The 20,780-nt window shown below is 45.6% G+C and overlaps 1 protein-coding gene across 1 annotated transcript in view; it reads right to left on the reverse strand.

Annotated features, from left to right (window-relative positions):
- VWA3A (von Willebrand factor A domain containing 3A) overlaps positions 1-20,780 on the reverse strand; it is a 56,516-nt gene that overhangs the window by 30,846 nt on the left and 4,890 nt on the right. The window contains exons 4-11 of the mRNA XM_063101123.1: positions 17,300-17,424; positions 17,127-17,204; positions 15,222-15,276; positions 5,698-5,796; positions 4,297-4,403; positions 1,688-1,813; positions 1,265-1,373; positions 977-1,042 (exon numbers count right to left, since the gene is read on the reverse strand). Coding sequence (XP_062957193.1) covers positions 977-1,042; positions 1,265-1,373; positions 1,688-1,813; positions 4,297-4,403; positions 5,698-5,796; positions 15,222-15,276; positions 17,127-17,204; positions 17,300-17,424 — 765 coding nt within the window. The remainder of the gene's footprint in view (positions 1-976; positions 1,043-1,264; positions 1,374-1,687; positions 1,814-4,296; positions 4,404-5,697; positions 5,797-15,221; positions 15,277-17,126; positions 17,205-17,299; positions 17,425-20,780) is intronic.

The raw sequence follows: 20,780 nt of genomic DNA on the forward strand, positions 1-20,780 counted from the left end.
GAAGAAGATGAAGGTTTTTGTACCCATCTCTTCATCAAGAGTGAGAAAACACCAGGTAAGCCAAGAGGGCCACTGCTTATGAAAAAATATTTATTAGACCAGCCAGTTTTATTCATTCACTTTAACCTCCTCGCTTCTGTATTCCTCGACACCTGCAGAGTCTGGGCAATGAGGTATCGTGGTGGGTGTTGCCTGACCATGGTTCCCTGGTACGAATGCTCGACTTTGTGACACTTGAACACACTTGTGAGGTGCGAGCGCTCACTTATGCATGGTTATGAGTGACAGGCAGGGCACAGCCTGTTAGCTGAACAGATGTTGGATTCTTTTTTTTTTCCCCGGTGACTGGCCAGTCTTGGGATCCCAACCCTTGACCTTAGTGCTCTAACACACACTCTAACCAGCTGAGCTCACTGCCAGCCAGAAGTTGGAGTCTTGATCTGCTGATGGACCTCCATGCTTGTGAGCTCATTGTTACCTCCACAGTGAACATGGGTGATGCTGAGTCACTAGCTGGGGCAGGGATACCAGTGGGTGATTGGAACAGAACTGATCCCTCCTTCTGCCCTGCTGTGGGTCCCCTGCAGTGGCGGGGTCTGTCTAAGAGAGAGAACTGAGGCGATTGTTTCACATTCAGTGCTTTGGTGGCAGCAGAGGCGGGCTGGGGCCCTGTTAATGACAACTGGACGTGATTGAGGATTCTGCCGACCGGCTTTGAAAGGCTTCCAGGCTCACAGCATGCAGTCAGCTCATTGCACACGTGGACCGGAGGATACCTCCTGACGCTGGGCTGTCCCTGTGCTTCCTGCAGGTTCGTTTTAACCTGATTTTGTCTGTGTGAACTCGTTGAGAATGGAGGACAAGGGACAGAGGGAGAAAGTACACAGCGTGGTCGGTCCTGGCCCAGAGCCCCTGGGCACGGCCTCGGCAGCAGGCATGGAGGGAGAAGGGGGCAGTGCGTGACAGAAGGGCTTACCTCCGTCTCTGGGCTGTAGCAGTGGTAGTCACCCCTAAGAGCTTCTGCAAGATTCTTCACGACAGCCTGCGGGGATGGGGACAGGGTCAGCCTTCACTGGGGCAATGTCAGGACTCTAACAAGCTTCTCCTTGACTGAACTTCCCAACTATCCAATGCTCCTCATTTTATCAAAGGGAGAATGAGGTACAGGAGAGGTGAGTTCTGGTCTATAGCTTGGAAGCCTCCAAGGCCTGCCAGCTCACCATCACCAAATCCAAGGGAAACCCTGGAAAACCTCAGTACTTACAGGGGGCACCTGGTGGTGACATTTGTAGGTGATGACATGGGTGATGAGGCTCCTTCCCACAGTGGACTGTTGGATGTAGTCAGACAGGATTTCGGAAGGCTGATCTGGGCTGGGGAGAAAACAGAAGGGACATGGGCAACCCAAGTCACACCACTTTGAGAACACTGCAGAGCAAAATGGTAATTCCAGGGAACATCTACTGGATCTCCACTGACCACCTGTGTCTCAGGTCACCTGTATGAGGTGCAGGGCCGGACGGACAGCAGGCCTGGCCAGCCCCATCTGTGGGTGGTCGGCCTGCAAACACGATCCTCCTCTCAAGCAGGTCTGGACAGTTGTGCCTGGTAATCTTTTCTCAAACAACGGCACGGTTCTTCACCCCCCGTCATGTAGTCTGTTACCTGCTTAGGAAAGGAGACCTACCAGCTTCCCATTATGGTCACCAGAGAGTTCAGCCCCTTCAGAGCGAAGATTTTCTTCAGGGCTTGTAGCAAATTGCTGCCTCCATCGGGCTGCAGATTCTTCACCCAGAGCTTGAGGTCCTGGAGGCTGCAGGGAGGGACAGCAGCAGCCTGATGAGAGTGCTCGTGCCTATGGGCTCACTGAAGCCCAGTGATAACTCTCTGAGGTGGGTGCCTTTACTCCCATTTTATAGATGAGGAAACGGAGGCTCAGAGTTAGGACTTGCCCAGGGTGATACTGTAAGCAACTCATACAACTGAGATTTCAAACCAGGTCTGACTCTAGACTCTGAGCTTTGGGCGTCTCTGCTATGTGAGGGTCTGAGGCTGATTCCCTTCCTCCTCCCCGCCCCCCACCTAACTCTCCTGGGAGCCAGACCTCAGCACGAGGAGTGGAGTTAATCCGCTGGCTGTAAGAGCACTGAGAAGCACCACAGCTGTGAGAATCTGTCCCTTGGGGGTTGGGACACACACCCTGCTCGGTAAGAGGGAGAGTGTCTGAACTTGGTACTTTCTTGGTTAAATACCACACATGGCGGGCCGGCCGTGGCTGACTTGGGAGAGTGGTGCTGGTAACACCAAGGCCACGGGTTTGGATCCCTATATAGGGAAGGCTGGTTAGCTCACTTTGTAGAGCATGGTGCTGACAACACCAAGTCAAGGGTTAAGATCCCCTTACTGGTCATCTTTAAAAAAAACAAAACAAAAAACCCCCCACACATGGCCCTAGCGAAAAAATTCTGCTCTTTCCACTCTTCTTTAAGCCTGACTGAAAGAAAATGTCAGCTTGGTGCTAAGAAGTGTGTCTTTTTGTTATTATAATTGTCGAGGCTCCCTTTTGAACACAGAACAAATCCCAAGCCTTCTCTGGCCAATAGGTTTCAAGCTGGAATTTAATATCATTGTTTTGCTTTCATTGTATTTATTTATTTTTTCCTTGTGCATGCATATATTGCATAATAACCCAATCAGAAGAGTTAGCATGTCTATCACCTAAACATTTATCCTTTCTTTGTGTCTATTAACATTCAAGATCCTCTTTTCTAGCTATCTTGAAATATATGATACATCATGTTTATTTTTATGGCTACTTTCTAATTATGGCAGTGGTACAGGCTTCTTGGTTATGGTATTAATAGATAGTTTCCTTCAGTAATAAATAGAGTTGGTGTAAGGAAAAATCGACACTAGTACAAGTGGCACAGAGGAAACAGCACACGTGGGAGGAGCATGACATAGGAATGTGATAAAGAAGGTCTGGGAATGATGGAAGCTAGAGAACTTTTGGCTGGATGATCTCAAGGTGACTTCCAGGTCTACACTCCAGAGATCGGTGGCCTACCTAGTGTGGAAATCAGAGTCAAAACTGCTCTCATTCCCTGAGTGCCTGCCCTGTGTCAAGTAGGTATCAGTGACCTTGTTCCGCAAACGAGAGCGTTAAAGCACTGTTGAGATCACCCAGAGACTGTCCTGGCTCAGATTCAGAGCCAGAGCGGCTAGAACTGTGCATTTCTGCACTGGAAGCCTCCTCTTCAGAACTAGTGCCGGGCAAGGCGGCCCTGCTCCCAGGAATCGAAGCATGTGGATTTTCCTGGGATCTGCCCTGAGCTTTGGAATCCAGACCTGCTGTGCCCCTTGGGGATGTCCTGTAACCCGAGTCTGAGTTTCCTCATCTGCAGAATGGGGATGATAATCCTATTCCATGTGGCAGCTACAAATATTAAATACAATCGTACATGTGCAGTGACTAGTGTGGAACCTGGCACATGGTGGGTGATCAAGGATGTTCCCTCCATGGGAAAAATCTTTCTACTGATTGGCATAAGTGAGTAGAAATTCTTACATTCCCCTCTTCACACCCTCCCCCCAAATGCCAAACTAGAAATCCCCAAATAAAGGACATCTATGCAATGGAACACTATGTAGCCATTAAAACAAGAGGGCTAGATCTATATACACTGATAGAGAATGATATTCAAGATGATGGAATTTTTCTTTCTTTTGGTGGCTGGCCATTGAGGGGATCTGAACCCATAGACCTCAGTGTTTCAAGGTGGTGCTCTAACCCACTGAGCAACCAGCCAGCCCTCCAGCTGAGGTGAAAAGCCAAGGCATGGAACAGCATCATGTGCTCCTGTATATGTTTAAGTAAGAGGGTGAACACGGGTGCACATGTGTGCACGGGCTGTCTGTGGAAGCAAATGTCAGAAACGATTATTGGGATGGGAGGAGGCAGACAATTACTCATCCTTCTGTGCTGTTGGAGTTTTAAAAAATGTGCCTGTGTTCTTTCCATAATAATAAAACTACCTTTGCTAGTTTGCTGGATACAAATGGTGTCTCGTGGTTATCTTGTCTTTCATTTTGTGGACTGCTCATGAGGGTGACTATCTGCCAAAAATGACTGGCTGCCTACATTTGTTTTTGTGCATTGTCCTTTCCCACTTGCTTACCTGCTGGGGTCTTGAATAATGACCCCAACAGATTCATGGTTCAGTTAAGACCTGGGTACTTAGGAAGGAAATGACCAAATCAACATGGTGCTGAGGCTGAGGCCCAGTGGCCACTCACGTGGAGGTGCTGACTTCCATGGGCTCTGGCCAGAGGGGCTTGGTGGTGATGCCGAAGGACAGGACGTACAGCTTCTCCTTGTGGCTCAGCTGCTCATCAATGAGGCTCTGCTGGACAAAAGGACGTCACTGGCTCCCAGAGCCAGGGGCCACTGGGAGCCTGGCTTCACCTCTCCTGCCTTAGGTGGCCCCTTTCTGGGCCTGGGTGCCAAAATAGGGCTGCTTGAGGCTTGGCTTAGTGGCTGGCCCCAAACTGATGTTTGCTTCTGTCCCGTGGGTCTCATGGGTGTGGTGAGCATCTCGGCTGCCCATCTCAGCATGTGCTATGGCTGGACCCTTGACACTGTGGCAACCAGGGAGGGAGGACAGACTGTGGGGGCAGTGGCTTCTCTCCATCTGGGGACTGGAGCAGTGGGCACAATGTCAGCCTGTTCAGTGCTCCCAGGCCGTAGCTGGTAAGTACCCAACAGGGATCATAACTCCTCCCTCTTCTTCCTGGCCAGCTGGAAATTTCACGTGGATGCCACCAACACGAATCTTGCCCTGGCTAATATTGGACCACCCCATTTGGGGGATCTTTGGAATCTCAGCCCTAAGGACTTGTCATGAAGGGGAGCCTGCACTTTCACCTGTCTCCTGATATCCATTGAAATCGGGAACAGAAGACAAATCTCAAGGACTAGCCCATTTGAGCCTCGTTAATGCTCTGCCAGGCCCTTATGAAATACAATGGGCTATTGCTGCTGTAGTCCCCATCCAAAACTGTAGGGGTTCCCATGAGGAAATAGCCCCTGCCCGTCACTTCACAGAGCCTGCAGAGGTTCTTCTCTAAGCCAGACTCAGCACTGAGCACCTCACCTGCACAAACTCCTTTCATCCTATGGCAACCCGGGAGGTAGCCACTGTTATTATCCCCATTTCACAGAGGAAGTCACCAAGGCACAGAGATTAGGTAACATGGGCATATAGCCCAGAACAGGTGGAGGTGACTGGGATCTGACTCTGGTCATCGGACTCTAGCGTTCTTAGCTTCTGTTATGGATGCATCAAAGAAACCAGAATAGCTCCTCTGTCCACAAGAGGCCAGAAGCCCTCCAATGATTCCTGTCTTCATACCGTCTTTCCAGGGAACCGTGGGCTCTTGTGGGCTCTCGCAGCAAAGTCTAGCTGACAGGTACTGCTGGGTGAGAACACTAGAAGTTCACACTGCTGCCGGAAATGACTCTGGTTGGTTCGCAGAACTCAACATATTTCTTTAACTGTGAGCGCTAGGGAAGTGTCAGCTGTTCTTTAAGAAACACCCTATTTTGCATTTGCTATAAACAAAACCAGTTAGCAAGCTTGGGAAGGGGAGGGTGGGGTGGCGAGTGGTTCCAGGAACTTCTCTGTGCCTGAGACTTACCATGAGGTCATTTTGAAACTCCTCTCTCTGGGGGCCACTGCCGACCGCTGACACGTCAATGAGGACACCAACTCCGGTCCCCTTGATGCGGCCAAATGCCTGAAACCAAAGAAGGCACTGGGAGGCCACCAGTGTGGTTGGAGTTCTCAGCCTCTCACTGAGCAGCCCTCCGTGAGCAGATGGAAGCCCCACTTTACGGGGAAATAGCAAAGCCTGGCATCCTGACGTTAGCACTGGGCATGGTCCGCTCCTGTTTGTGGCAGCCTGTTCTTTGAAAGTTTTTCTTTAATATTTATCATCCACCGTTATAAAGTAATACATGTTCATTACAGAACATCTAGAGACTATAGAAAACATCCCTTGTTTGTAAGATACAAAGTTTGATGTCTAATTACATCAGCTTTTCTTATTTAATTTCTCTACATCCTTATTTATTTTTTGCCTATTTTAGCAATCAAAGGCAGATGTGTGAAGCTTGCCAGCTGCAGTGGTATTTCTGTGAGTTTCTAATTATGTTTCTATCAGCTATAACTCAATACATGTCAAGGCTATTTGATTCTACATATATAAATGCTTGTCCTGTTGCAGCTGCATTGTGAATTGGAACTTTCATTCATATGAAATTGATAGTTCTCTAGGGGTAGTAATCTCTACTGGATGATTTTTGCATTTAATCCTATTTTATTGGCCATCTAATTTTCCTATCCAATTCACTCTTCCACTCTCAGAGATGAGTATTTTACTTCTCTCACGCCTCCAACATTCACTTTCTGCACTCTCTTGGTAAGTATTTGGCCTCCAATTTCATTGAGAAAACAAAACAAAGAAAATTTGTTTTTAGCCTTTCCATGCAGAATCCACAGAGGCACTTGCCCCTGTGGCCATACAACTTGCCTTTTCCCGGTTCAGCATGTCGAGGGCCAACCCTTTGACCCACTTACTGGATCTTTTTTTCCAAATAGAGACCTGGTCCTGCAGCCGTCCCTCCTCTTGGATCATCAGTTCCTCCCTCTCCACTGAGCAGTGCACCTCACCATACAAACAGGCTGTCACATTCCCCATCTCGAAAAAGAATTAAATCTCTTGGGACCCATCCCTTCCTCCTGCTACTGCTTTGTTTCTCTGCTTCCCATTTTATTTTATTTTTTAGCAGCTAGTGGTACGGGGATCTGAACCCTGGACACTGGTGTTGTCAGGACCATGCTTTAACCAACTGAGGTAACCATCGCCCACTAGTAATGCTTCCTTACCTCCCATTTCTCTCTCATCCAGTCAGATTAGGCTGTTACCTCCCTGCTCCTCAAGCCACACTTGTCCAGGTGATCAGTGACCTCCCTCTTGCCAAACCCAAGGGTCAAGTCCAAGCTTTCAACTTTCTCGAACTCTGTGTAGCATATGACACAGTCTGTCTCAAGAATTTGCCAAGTGGAAGGCTGGCCAGTTAGCTCAGTTGGCTAGAGGGAGTGTTATAACACCAAGGTCAATGGTGTTATCACGGTTCGGATCCTCCCCCCCAAAAAATGACAAGTTGAAATACTTAGTACACATGTCCTCCAGGACACCACATTCTCCCATTTTTCCTTCCACTCACTGCCCAGTCCTTGTTAGTGTGCTTTGCAAGATGGACCCTCCTCCTTGTTCCACAGAGGAATGCCCTGGGCACTTGCTTCCGGAGGTGTGGGCCGTGGACCACAGCATGAGCATCACCTAGGAGCTTGTTAGAAATGCACAATCTCAGGTCCTACCCCAAAATTACCTAATTAAGACTCCACATTTCAGCAAGCGCCCCCAGGTGATCTGGCTGCATGTTTGTTGGTTCGAGAAGCACTGGGCCAGGCTCGGTCTTCCATTCTCGTCTTTATCTGCAACAGGGCTTCCCAGCCTCAGCACTACTGACATGTTGGGCTGGATGACTCACTGTCGTGGGGAGCTGACCTTCACTGCAGGGGGCTGAGCAGCACTCCTGGCTGCTGCTAAGCTAGATGCCAGTACCACACCCCTCCTTCAGCTGCGACAACCAAAATGTCTCCAGTCATTGCCACGTGTCCCCTGGGGTGCAAAATCGCCCCCGTTGAGACCCACTGTCCTTCACTCTCTCCCTAGGTGGTCTCGTGAGTCTCATGTCTTTAAATGCCATCTGAATGCTGACAATCATGCAAGGTCCACCTCCAGGCAGATCTCTCTTGGAACGCCAGCCTGCTCCCCATCTCTATCTGGATGTCTGGTTATAAGTCCTCAGACTTCATATGTCCCAAACTCTTGGTTTCCTCAGACCTGTTGCTGCCTCAGCCTTTCCCATCTCAGTGAATGGCATTCAACATCAGGTCAGGCCCTCTGCTCCAAACCTATCCAACCCGTCAGCACGTCCTGCAGGCTCTACCTTCAAACTCTGCTCTGAACCCACCATCTCTCACCCCATCCACACTAGTGCTTGAGTCTGCGCCACCATCACACTCAACAGCCGGGTCTGCCAGCCCCACCTTTGCGCTCTGCAGTTTTTTCTTTTTTCAGTGGCTGGCCAGGAGAGGGATCGAACCCCAGACCTTGTGTTAGCAGCACCACACTCTAACCCACTGAGATGACCGGCCAGCCCTTCTGCAGTTTATGCAGTAGCCAGAGTGATCCTTTTGAAACCGGTCACATCATGTCACTACCCTGCTTCCAACCCTCGCCTTTGGACTAAGGCCCTCTTTGATCTAATTTCATCTCCTCCACATTGCGCACTCTGTGCTTGCTACACTGGCCTGTGGCTGGCTGCTTCTGGAACATGCCATGCTCGTTCCTGTCTCAGGGCCTTTGAGTCTGCTGTTTCTTCTGCCTGGAACATTCTCCCCAGATCTTGGCAGGGCTCACTCACTCACGTCCTTTGGGTGTCTGTTCAAATGTTTCCTCCTCAGAGTGGGTTCCCTTGACCGCTCTATTTCTTTTTTTTGTTCACCCTTTCTTCTCAAGTGAGGCACTCTATTGATTCTTTTATTCTTTATTTGCTATATAACTATTGAATGCGTATTTTGTGGTAGGTGCTGGGCTAGGCCCCTGGGCTTCAATAGCAAAGAAGCTTGTTTTTTTTTTTTTTTTTTTTACCTTGAAGTATTTTATTTACCAATATATTTTTTTTAAATTTTATTTTGTCGATATACATTGTGGCTGATTATTGTTGCCCATCACCCAAAACCTCCCTCCCTTCTCCCTCCCCCCCCACCAATGTCCCCTCTGTTTGCTTGTCGTATCAACTTCAAGTAATTGTGGTTGTTATATCTTCTTCCCCCCCCCGTTTTTTTTTTTTGTGTGTGTGTGTGTGTGTGTGTGTGAATTTATATATTATTTTTTAGCTCCCACCAGTAAGTGAGAACATGTGGTATTTCTCTTTCTGTGCCTGACTTGTTTCACTTAACATAATTCTCTCAAGGTCCATCCATGTTGATGCAAATGGCAGTATTTCATTCGTTTTTATAGCTGAGTAGTATTCCATTGTGTAGATGTACCGCATTTTCCATATCCACTCATCTGATGATGGACATTTGGGCTGGTTCCAACTCTTGGCTATTGTAAAGAGTGCTGCGATGAACATTGGGGAACAGGTATACCTTCGACTTGATGATTTCCATTCCTCTGGGTATATTCCCAGCAGTGGGATAGCTGGGTCATATGGTAGATCTATCTGCAATTGTTTGAGGAACCTCCATACCATTTTCCATAGAGGCTGCACCATTTTGCAGTCCCACCAACAATGTATGAGAGTTCCTTTTTCTCCGCAACCTCGCCAGCATTTATCGTTCAGAGTCTTTTGGATTTTAGCCATCCTAACTGGGGTTAGATGGTATCTCAGTGTAGTTTTGATTTGCATTTCCCGGATGCTGAGTGATGTTGAGCATTTTTTCATATGTCTGTTGGCCATTTGTATATCTTCCTTAGAGAAATGCCTACTTAGCTCTTTTGCCCATTTTTTAATTGGGTTGCTTGTTTTTTTTCTTGTAAAGTTGTTTGAATTCCTTGTATATTCTGGATACTAATCCTTTGTCAGATGTATATTTTGCAAATACTTTCTCCCACTCTGTTGGTTGTCTTTTAACTCTGTTAATTGTTTCTTTTGCTGTGCAGAAGCTCTTTAGTTTGATATAATCCCATTTGTTTATTTTTCCTTTGGTTGCCCGTGCTTTTGGGGTCGTATTCATGAAGTCTATGTCCAGTCCCATTTCCTGAAGTGTTTCTCCTATGTTTTCTTTAAGAAGTTTTATTGTTTCAGGGTGTATATTTAAATCCTTAATCCATTTTGAGTTGATTTTAGTATACGGTGAGAGGTATGGGTCTAGTTTCATTCTCTTGCATATGGATATCCAGTTATCCCAGCACCATTTGCTGAAGAGGCAGTCCCTTCCCCAGTGAATAGGCTTGGTGCCTTTGTCAAAGATCAGATGGCAGTAAGTGTGTGGGTTGATTTCTGGATTCTCTATTCTATTCCATTGGTCGGTGTATCTGTTTTTATGCCAGTACCATACTGTTTTGGTTATTATAGCTTTGTAGTATAGCTTAAAGTCAGGTAGTGTTATGCCTCCAGCTTTATTTTTTTTGCTCAGCATTGCTTTGGCTATGCGTGGTCCTTTATTATTCCATATAAATGTCTGGATAGTTCTTTCCATTTCTGGGAAAAATGTCTTTGGAATTTTGATGGGGATTGCATTGAATTTGTATATCACTTTGGGTAGTATGGACATTTTCACTATGTTGATTCTTCCAATCCAAGAGCATGGGATATCTTTCCATCTTCTTGCATCCTCTCTAATTTCTCTCAGCAGTGGTTTGTAGTTCTCGTTATAGAGATTTTTCACATCCTTGGTTAACTCAATTCCTAAGTATTTTATTTTTTTGGTGGCTATTGTAAATGGGCAGGCTTTCTTGATTTCTCTTTCTGCATGTTCACTATTGGAGAAAAGAAATGCTACTGATTTTTGTGTGTTGATTTTGTATCCTGCTACTGTGCTGAAATCATTTATCAATTCCAGCAGTTTTTTTGTAGAGGTTTTAGGCTGTTCGATATATAGGATCATGTCATCTGCAAACAGGGACAGTTTAACTTCATCTTTTCCAATCTGGATGCCCTTTATTTCCTTCTCTTCTCTGATTGCTCTGGCTAGTACTTCCAACACTATGTTGAATAGGAGTGGTGAGAGTGGGCATCCTTGTCTAGTTCCTGTTCTTAAAGGAAAAGCTTTCAGCTTTTCCCCATTCAGGATGATATTAGCAGTGGGTTTGTCATATATGGCTTTAATTATGTTGAGATACTTTCCCTCTATACCTAACTTATAGAGGGTCTTTGTCATGAATGAGTGCTGAAGTTTATCAAATACTTTTTCAGCATCTATAGAGATGATCGTATGGTCCTTGTGTTTGACTTTATTAATATGGTGCATCACATTTATTGATTTGCGTATGCTGAACCAACCTTGCATCTCTGGGATGAATCCCACTTGATCGTGATGAATAATTTTACGTATGTGTTGCTGTATTCTGTTTGCTAGTATTTTAGTGAGGATTTTTGCATCTATATTCATCAAGGATATCGGCCTGTAGTTTTCTTTTTTGGTTATATCTTTACCTGGTTTTGGTATCAGGATGATGTTTGCTTCATAGAATGAGTTTGGGAGATTTGCGTCCGTTTCAATCTTTTGGAATAGTTTGTAAAGAATCGGTGTCAATTCCTCTTTGAATGTTTGGTAAAATTCTGCTGTGAATCCATCTGGTCCTGGGCTTTTCTTTGTTGGGAGCCTTCTGATAACAGCTTCAATCTCCTTTATTGTTATTGGTCTGTTCAAATTTTCTACGTCTTCATGGTTCAGTTTTGGGAGCTTGTGTGTGTCCAGAAATTTATCCATTTCCTCCAGATTTTCAAATTTGTTGGCGTATAGTTGTTTATAGTAGTCTTGAATGATTCCTTGTATTTCAGATGAATCAGTTGTAATATCGCCTTTTTCATTTCTAATTTTTGTTATTTGAGTCTTCTCCTTTTTTTTTTGTTAGCCATGCTAATGGTTTGTCAATTTTATTTATCTTTTCAAAAAACCAACTTTTTGATTCATTGATCTTTTGTATTGTTTTTTGGGTTTCAATTTCATTCAGTTCTGCTCTGATCTTAATGATTTCTTTCCGTCTGCTAACTTTAGGTTTGGATTGTTCTTGTTTTTCTAGATCTTTAAGGTGAAGTGTTAGGTTGTTCACTTTCCATCTTTCCATTCTTCTGAGGTGAGCATTTAATGCAATAAATTTCCCCCTTAATACTGCTTTTGCAGTATCCCACAGGTTTTGGTATGATGTATCATTATTTTCATTAGTTTCAATAAATTTTTTGATTTCCTGCTTGATTTCTTCTTGGACCCATATGTCATTAAGTAGAATGCTGTTTAATTTCCATGTGTTTGTATAGTTTCCAGAATTTCGTTTGTTATTGATTTCTAGTTTTAATCCATTATGGTCTGAGAAAATACATGGGATAATTCCAATTTTTTTGAATTTATTGAGACTTGATTTGTGACCTAATATGTGATCTATCCTGGAGAATGATCCATGTGCTGATGAGAAGAATGAATATTCTGAGGTTGTTGGGTGGAATGTTCTGTAGATATCTGCCAATTCCAATTGGTCTAGAGTCTTGTTTAGATCTTGTGTTTCTCTACTGATTCTTTGCCTAGATGATCTGTCTAATATTGACAGTGGGGTGTTCAGGTCCCCTGCTATTATGGTATTAGTGTCTATTTCCTTCTTTAGGTCTAATAGAGCTTGTTTTATAAATCTGGCTGCTCCAACATTGGGTGCGTACATATTTATGATTGTTATGTCTTCTTGATGGATCAGTCCTTTTATCATTAAGTAGTGTCCCTCATTGTCTCTTTTTATGGTTTTTAGTTTAAAGTCTATTTTGTCAGATATAAGAATAGCTACTCCAGCTCGTTTTTCTTTTCTGTTTGCATGGTAAATCTTTTTCCATCCTTTCACTCTTAGTCTATGTGAATCTTCATGGGTGAGGTGGGTCTCTTGTAGGCAGCATATAGTTGGGTCCTCCTTTTTGATCCAGTCAGCCAGTCTGTGTCTTTTGATTGGGGAATTTAAGCCTTTTACATTAAGAGTTGTTATTGAAAGGTGTTGATTTATTCCTAGCATTTTATTGGTTGTTTGGTTGTCTTAGGTGTCTTTTATTCCTTGCTTTCTGATTTACTGTTTGGTTTCTGTGTTTGTTGGTTCCTTAGGTTGTAGATAGCATTTTTGTTTGTTTCTTTTCTCTTCATGAATGACATTTTTATTATACTAGTGGGTTTTGATTTTTCTTGGGTTTTTATGGCAGTGGTAGCTATTTTTCAGGAACCAAACCCAGTACTCCCTTGAGGATTTCTTGTAAGGGTGGTCATGTGGTAGTGAACTCCCGCAGTTTTTGTTTGTCTGAGAAATATACTATTTGCCCTTCATTTTGGAAGGATAGCCTTGCAGAGTAGAGTATTCTTGACTGCTCTATTTCAACAGCCCTCCTTCTAGTCCATTCTCTATTCCTTACATTGCTTTTTCTTTACAGCACGATCACTAACTGACCTTGCCTACAATCTGTTAATCTATTCACTGTCTGTCCTCCCTGCCTGGACTGTAAGCGCCACAAAGACAGGATCTTCATATTGGTGACATTTGTACCCTCAGTCCTAGAACAGTGCCTGACATGCAGAAATCTCCCAATAAATATTTGTTGAATTCATGACCCAAATGAAGTGTGAGTCTTCCCAGAATATTGCCAGTGCTCAGAGGCCAGAAGAACTGAAAAGAACTAGCCCTTTTAAATTAAAAATAATTTTTAAAAAGCTGCCATTGGAGCTTTGCAGCTTTTGTAATTGAAAACATGCATTCCCTTAAACCTAGGCATTGAAATTCCAGAAATTTATCCCATAGAAATAACTGGACAAAGATGGAACTGGAGCCCAGTGACAGCTAATGGACTCATGTTTCAAGAGAAGCCTGAATAAAAGCAGACATAAAAGTGAAGTATCAGGATTTTCCATATGGCTGTGAGCCAGATTGGCCTGTGTGCCAACAGTTTATAACCCCTGCTTCTGTCCTCTGCAGATCGAGAGAAAGACCCCTGAGAAGTGATGTCACTTGCCTATGGCTTTCCCAAAGAGCAGAGTGGGAACTGGGACCTGGGATGGTCTGTCCACCACTGCAGCTGCCTGAACACGCAGAGGCCTCCCGAGCTGATCTACAGGTGATCACTTCCCTGGGATCTAGTCTGGGCTGTTCCGTGGCTCCTGTGTAGCTCCATCAGAAGGGGTGGGGGAAGAAGGGTCTATCGATCCCTGATCACTTTGCCACAAGTGCCAGAATGATGGGGGCAGGTGGGTGACAGCAACATGCCCTGAATGGAAGTTTTGGGAGTGTGTGAGGATTGCATCTCTCGCGGTCCTCTTGGCCTGTGTTACCTCAGGCAGTCAGAGGGGGTGGCCATAGCTGGAGACGTGCCTCTGCTGACCAGTCTGAGCAGGTTAGGAAGGTTCTGGATCTGAGATGTAGACTGCACCCTGGAGTTGGCTGGGACAGGCAGCCTTAGCATTCTGGTGTCACTTACTGGTCTTGTGTGAGGTGGGGATTAGGAATAGGGAGAACTTCAGCATCTGCCCGTCCCAGGGTTTAAAACAAGAGCAGAGGATTGTGCCTAAAGGTGGAACCATGCGGGGAACTAGAAAAGTGTCTGCCGGAGGGAAATAAGTTGAAACAAATAAGACAGAATCAAAGACTCATTTGCCTGTGATCACTTTTCCACACTTGGGGTCTGAGGAAGAGGGTCTGGGGTAAAGGGTCTGGGGGCATCTGTGGGTCCCACCTACCCAGGATCCATTCTCTCTTCTGGTAACAACACTCTAGACTTCCACATGCAAACTTTTGTCTCCCTTTCTCAGTCCGTGAGGTTTGGGGGGCTTACTCAGTCCCCCCTCACCTCTCCTACCCTACCTTTGTTTTTTTCCCAGGAGTGAGCACTAGTTCCAGGCCTAGCCACTTAACATATCTCATCCTCTTGGCTGTGGTGACTGGTGAGAATTAGTCAACAAGAGTCAATCCTAGGACTTGGGCAGGGGTACTGGGAAACAGAGGTCGCTTTTGACTGAGGTGTCTAGATGGTGACACATAAGCTTGGAGCTGCTGGTAACCATCTTTCCACGCCTGGGAGAGAAGCATTCCCCAAGAATAAAACCAACCAAGAGGAAAGATTGCCCAGAGACAAAGAGGTGGCATCATCTGAGCACCTGGATACAGCTGTGTCTGGGTTTTTCATTTATGTAAGCCAAGAAATTCCTTTTCTAGCTTAAGCTGATTTAAGTTGGAGGTCTATCACTGGCAACTGAAAGGTTCTAACAAATACAAGGGGACTCCAAAAAGTTCATGGAAAGATTTGTGTTCTCTTTCAAGTCAATCTTTCCACGAACTTTTGAAGTGCCCTCATAACAGATGCAATGAGTGAAAAGGAGCCAGGAACAAAACGCATGTTGCCTTACCTTCCTGCTGTTTTCTGTGAGCCACTGAATTCTCTGTTGATAGAGTTCAACGGCTCTGTCAAAACACCAGAAAAGATTCCTCACCCAAGGTCAGCTCGATCCCTGAGCAGCAGCCGTTTATGTACATGCAAGGTGTGAATGGGATTTTTTTTTTTTTTAATGTGTCTAAGGCCTTGGGAGACTATAAGGCAAAATCTAGCAAAGAGAAAACTGAAGGTATTCGTGCGCAGGGCATCGGGTAAAACACCACGGGGATGGTGAAAGGATCGAGGGTGTGGATGCCGCTCGGCTGGGGTGCACGCTGCAAGGGCCTGTGGTTTGCTGCTCGGCTGGGGTGCACGCTGCAAGGGCCTATGGTTTGCTGCTCGGCTGGGGTGCACGCTGCAAGGGCCTATGGTTTGCTGCTCGGCTGGGGTGCACGCTGCAAGGGCCTATGGTTTGGCAGAGCAAGGGGCAGGCTGCCTGCAGAGGATGGGAACGTGTCTCCTGAGAAGTTGGAAGAACATTCTTGCCCTTGCTCAAATCTGTGTCTTCTCAGCTGAGACTGTTCCTAGTCTCCTAGAGACTGATCATAAAGACACAACAAGGCAATTCAGCAGCAGTTTCTCAGTGGACTCATTGATAGAAAAACAGTTTCTGAAAAGTAGCCATCGGAACCGGTTGAACTTCCTTTACTGCAAACATTCCAGGGACTCGATAGAGACAAGCATGTGACAGGTGCTCAGGAGGACTCAGTCACTTGAATGTAACTGAGTTGCCCTCGCTGAGGGGGAAGGCTTGGGGGGCCTAGAGAGGAGCAAGGAAGGCCTACGGATATGAAACAATAGGGTGGTGGGTGGTGGGCAGAGCTACAAGTGACCCATGAGAGTGAAAACAGCTAAAACTATGAGCTTCGTAGTGAGACATGCTCTGCCATTTCCTAGCTATGTGACCTTAGGCAGCTGTGTAGCCTCTCCGAGCCCCAGTTTTATCATTTCCAACATGAAGATAACAACAGGACTCTATCCAAGTCAATTTGCCAAAAGTCAATTTACTGAAAGCCAATTCTCTAAAAATCAGTTTGCCAAATTACCAATTAGCTGTTTAGACTTGAAGATTCCTTAAAATTCTGGACTCACGATTAAAACCAATCAATCAAAACATTGCAGAATTCTTTAAAATCTGTTTAACCTTCCAATCCAATACACATACAGTTGATATGCATGTTGAGAAGCCAGGAGAAAGAAAAAAAGTTTTAATAAATTTGGTAAATGGGTCATTCTGTGAATGGTCATTTAGCAATTGACTTTTGGTTAACTGGTTTGAGAGTGTTACAATGTTTTGGGTTGGAAGGATTAAATAAGATGAATGTGGACCTTAGCAGAATTTCTGACATATTAATAGATGTTAGCTATTAATTTATTATTATAACCTTTCAAGAAACCTCAGGCAAACAGTGATCATGGATCACAGATTGCTGTGGCTGGGACAGAATCTTGAGGACCACCCTTCTACTGATTATCAAGAGATAGGTTTGTGTGTTCATGTGTATGTTTGCATATATACATGTGTTATCAAAATCTGGTTTAGAAGTGAGGATGCACGCATCTTTTTAACATACATTTGCAAGGGTATGAACCCAGCCAAACTGACCTTGAAAGTAGTCACTCAAACATTGAACAGGAGATGAAGCCGTGAGGTTTTAGGTGTTCCTCCAAAAGGACTATAGACTTTAAAAGGCTCAGAGACGCCAATCTGAGCCAACTTTTTTACTTCTCAAAAAGAGGAAACTGGGGCTAGAAGTGGGAAGAGACCTGCCCAAGGTTCCACAGAGATTGCTGTTTGAACAAAGTTACTTTCAGGCTGCTGAAATGAGGTAATTCTTGGGTTCTGGGGTCTTGGGCGGATGTGGAGAAACATACTTACTCAGAGAGTTTTGATTCAAAATGGCAGATGATCTGGGTGGAGAAATGAATTTTCTGCATGACATTGGTGCCCGCCTCCCTGAAAAAGCAAAGCCTCATGAAGGGGTCTCTCAGGCCCAGGGGCTGGGTGTGTCACTGCAGCCAGAGGGGGTGAGGGGAATTCTTCAGACTTACAGCACGGCTGTGCCCTGACGTATCAGGTCAGCCAAGGTGAGCCTCTCAAACTTCAAACTGTGCGTTGAAAGCCAATCTTCAGAGTCTTCCCATGCTGAAGACTGGGTCCCACCGCCCTGCAACCTCTGCAAGACAGAAACCAGAGTCAAGCAGAACACTGTGGAAAGAGAGGGCAAGGCTCAGGACACCCGGGATTACACAGATACTTGAGGGTTGCCAACTCTGACTGATCCATCTTAGAGCAGTCAAAAAACTCCCCTACTAAGCGGAGAGATGAATGCGGAGGCCTATGCTCTGGGTAGCTGCTCTGGAAATATCCATTCCCCAGCCCCGCCTCATCCTCAGTAGGTGGCTACTTCAATTCAAGGGCCACTCACCATGTCCTGCCTTATGAGACTGGCTGTGCAAACATGCAATGGCCAGATGATATGACAGTGGGACTCTGACCCACAACCTCTGCAGCAACTGGTCCAGAATGGTCAGCAATTGGACAGTGACTGCCGGCTTTCCTGATTTTTGTCCCCATTTCCAACTCAGAACCAACCGGAGCAAGCCAGATATGCCCCCGAACCAATCACATAAGATGCCCTATTTCTAATGAGCCGACTCCGGCCTCCTCAGGCCAGTGACCTCCAGTCGGGGCACACCTGAAGCCTCCCCTTTTTCCCAGGACAGAGCTTCCCACTCCTCTGCCTGCCCCGGAGTCTCTGCCAGCACAAGTGACAGTAGCTGACCCTCCTTGCATGGCAAGCTGTGAGTGCAGCACCTCTGCTTGTTCTCATGCGGGTGGTCTTTATTCCTACACTTGGTTTTCTGTATGGTGTTGGGTATGTGAGTTCTGCCTCCTGTCAGCCTCAGGGGTCCTCAACAAGCATTTGTTGATTACCTGGTGGAAGAAGGAAGTGTTTGTTCGATCCATCCCAGAGGCCAGAACTAAGAGCAGTGGGTGGACGTTTTAAAGGAAGAATTTTCCAGACATCACAGGAGTCTGCCTACAAAATGGGTCATGCCCTATTGCTTGTACATATGACATCCGTGTCACTAACATAGTGCTAAGTTCAGGGTGTGTGTGGTGGCCTTGGTGGCAGAGCTGAGGTCGTTCATGGCCGGCATTCGACACTGGCCGTGCTTTCTGGAAGCAGAAGGTGGAGAGTCCTGATTTGAGGCTCTGAGTCTGCTTCGCCTCGTTCACCTCCTCTGGAGGCAGGCGTTTCCTCCTTCCTTTTTCCCATGGGTATTTCTGAGCCCTTACTATGAACTAGGCACTGTCCCTGGTGCTGGGCTTCTGCCTGAGCAGAATAGAAACATTCTTGCCTTCTTGGAGCTTACATTCTAGTGTGGATAGATGGACGGTAAACAGGAAATAAAATCAATGTACATAATTTCAGACAGGAACAGCCCTACTGAGAAAATAAAGCAAGATGGGCTGGCCAATTAATTCAGCTGGTTAGAGTGCAGCCTTATAACACCAGCATCACGGGTTCGGATCCCCGTACTGGCCAACCACACACACGCACGCACGCACGCACACACACGCACACACGCACGCACGCACGCACACACACGCACACACGCACGCACGCACGCACGCACACACGCACGCACACACGCACGCACACACGCACGCACGCACACACACGCACACACGCACGCACGCACGCACGCACGCACGCACACACGCACGCACGCACGCACGCGCACACACGCACACACACGCACACACGCACGCACGCGCACGCACGCACGCACACACACGCACACATGCACACACGCACACACGGGTTGTTTGGGCTTGTATATGTCAGGGCTTTCATTGTAGTGGGCGAGGTGGTGGATAAGGGCATGAAAACTGGCTGCGGCGGCCGACTTGGGTGGCTGAGTGAGCTACACTGACAGGAAAAGGACAGGATAGAGGATAAGATAGAGGAAGAGCGGGAGAGAAGAAACAGGTGAGCTCACGGGGCTCTCCATTCACTAGCTGTGTTACGTGGGCATTGTGAAACGTGGTAGAGAATATAGCCTTGAGTATTCTGTGTAAATGGTTCCCCCTCAGGTTTGGTAATAAACAGAAGATCACATAAAACAAAGACAATGAAAATAAAATGCGGCTGTTACATTCTAGCTAGATGGTATTGCTGCTTTCAGTTCTGTGCCTGAGGCCTGCTCTACCCTCTGTTTCAAGAGGAAATTAGCAAGTGTTAAAGGAAATTAGCAAGTGAAAAACACACTCATAATTAGAGCAAACACTTAAACGGCACTTATTATGTGAGTATGTCAGGCACTTTCCACATTTTAACTCATTTAATCCTACTAAGTAGGTTCCATATTTATAGCCTCATTTTATGAAAAGGAAACTGAAACACAGAGAAATTAAGTAACTTGCCCAAGGTCACACAGCTAGCAAGTGGTGGAGCTGGGATCGAACCCAGGCTCTCTCAACCAGCACCAAACTGTGACTATCTCCATGAACGATTAAGAGAGAACTGAGAAGGTAAGTTTCTTATTGTGTGATTCTATGCTAATGAATGTCCTGGCCTGGAATAGCACCGCCTAAAATTATAGTCTCTGTCCCACACCAGAGGACACTGCTCCACATCACATGAACACTAGATGTCACTCCTCATCTTTCAGGACTGGACGATCTCCCTGGTTGGTAATACTGAGCATGGTAGACATATAATTCACCTTTCTTCCATCTTTCTTGCATTGGAAATGATCTGTCATGTTTTAAAACATGTATTCGGTATTATGAATATTTAAAGATCCACTATTAAACACATGGTAAATTTGATTATAGGCCATGCTGATGATACACTAAAGTATGTGCTTCACAGAGAGAATGGTAAGATACTCACGTTGGGCAACCCTATCCTACTTTACCACAGCTCTTTGTGAGGCCAAGGAGGCCTCAGCTGTGGCTAGTAAATAGGAGAGCAATCCTTTGTACACCTGGGAAGTCATACATTTCAATATGAAATTAGATGAAATAAAGGTCCGCGTCATCAACATCTGAAGTCATTGAATAATTTCTTTGGAATCTCAAGACTATTGATTTCATTTCCTTTTAGTTAAAGTTGCTTTCCTGTAATTGCTAAAACTTGAGAAAAGTAAAACACAGCTATTCTCATTGTTTAATTGCCAGCATTATGACTGTATTGGTTTTGACTATCATTGAAACTCTAATGTAGATGAAGTCAGTGGTTATGTTCTAGCCTTGCACATGACAACCACTGATGGCAGTTGTTTCCATAGCAGAATGAATTCTGAGTTCTAGACAGTCCACTCACTCTCTTGGAAGACAACTCATTTACACATTGAGAGTCAGCCTAAAACCATAGTCTGGTTATTCTAGAAGTTAATTCCCTTGCCATAACCCTCTTGCTCCAATAGCACTTCCTGAAACAAATTTCTGGATCTCTTTTTAAAGAATTTGAAAACAAACAAACAAACAAACAAACAAACAAACAAACAAAAACACCCA

Source organism: Cynocephalus volans, chromosome 6 (assembly GCF_027409185.1).
Source record: "Cynocephalus volans isolate mCynVol1 chromosome 6, mCynVol1.pri, whole genome shotgun sequence".
Lineage (NCBI taxonomy): Eukaryota > Metazoa > Chordata > Mammalia > Dermoptera > Cynocephalidae > Cynocephalus > Cynocephalus volans.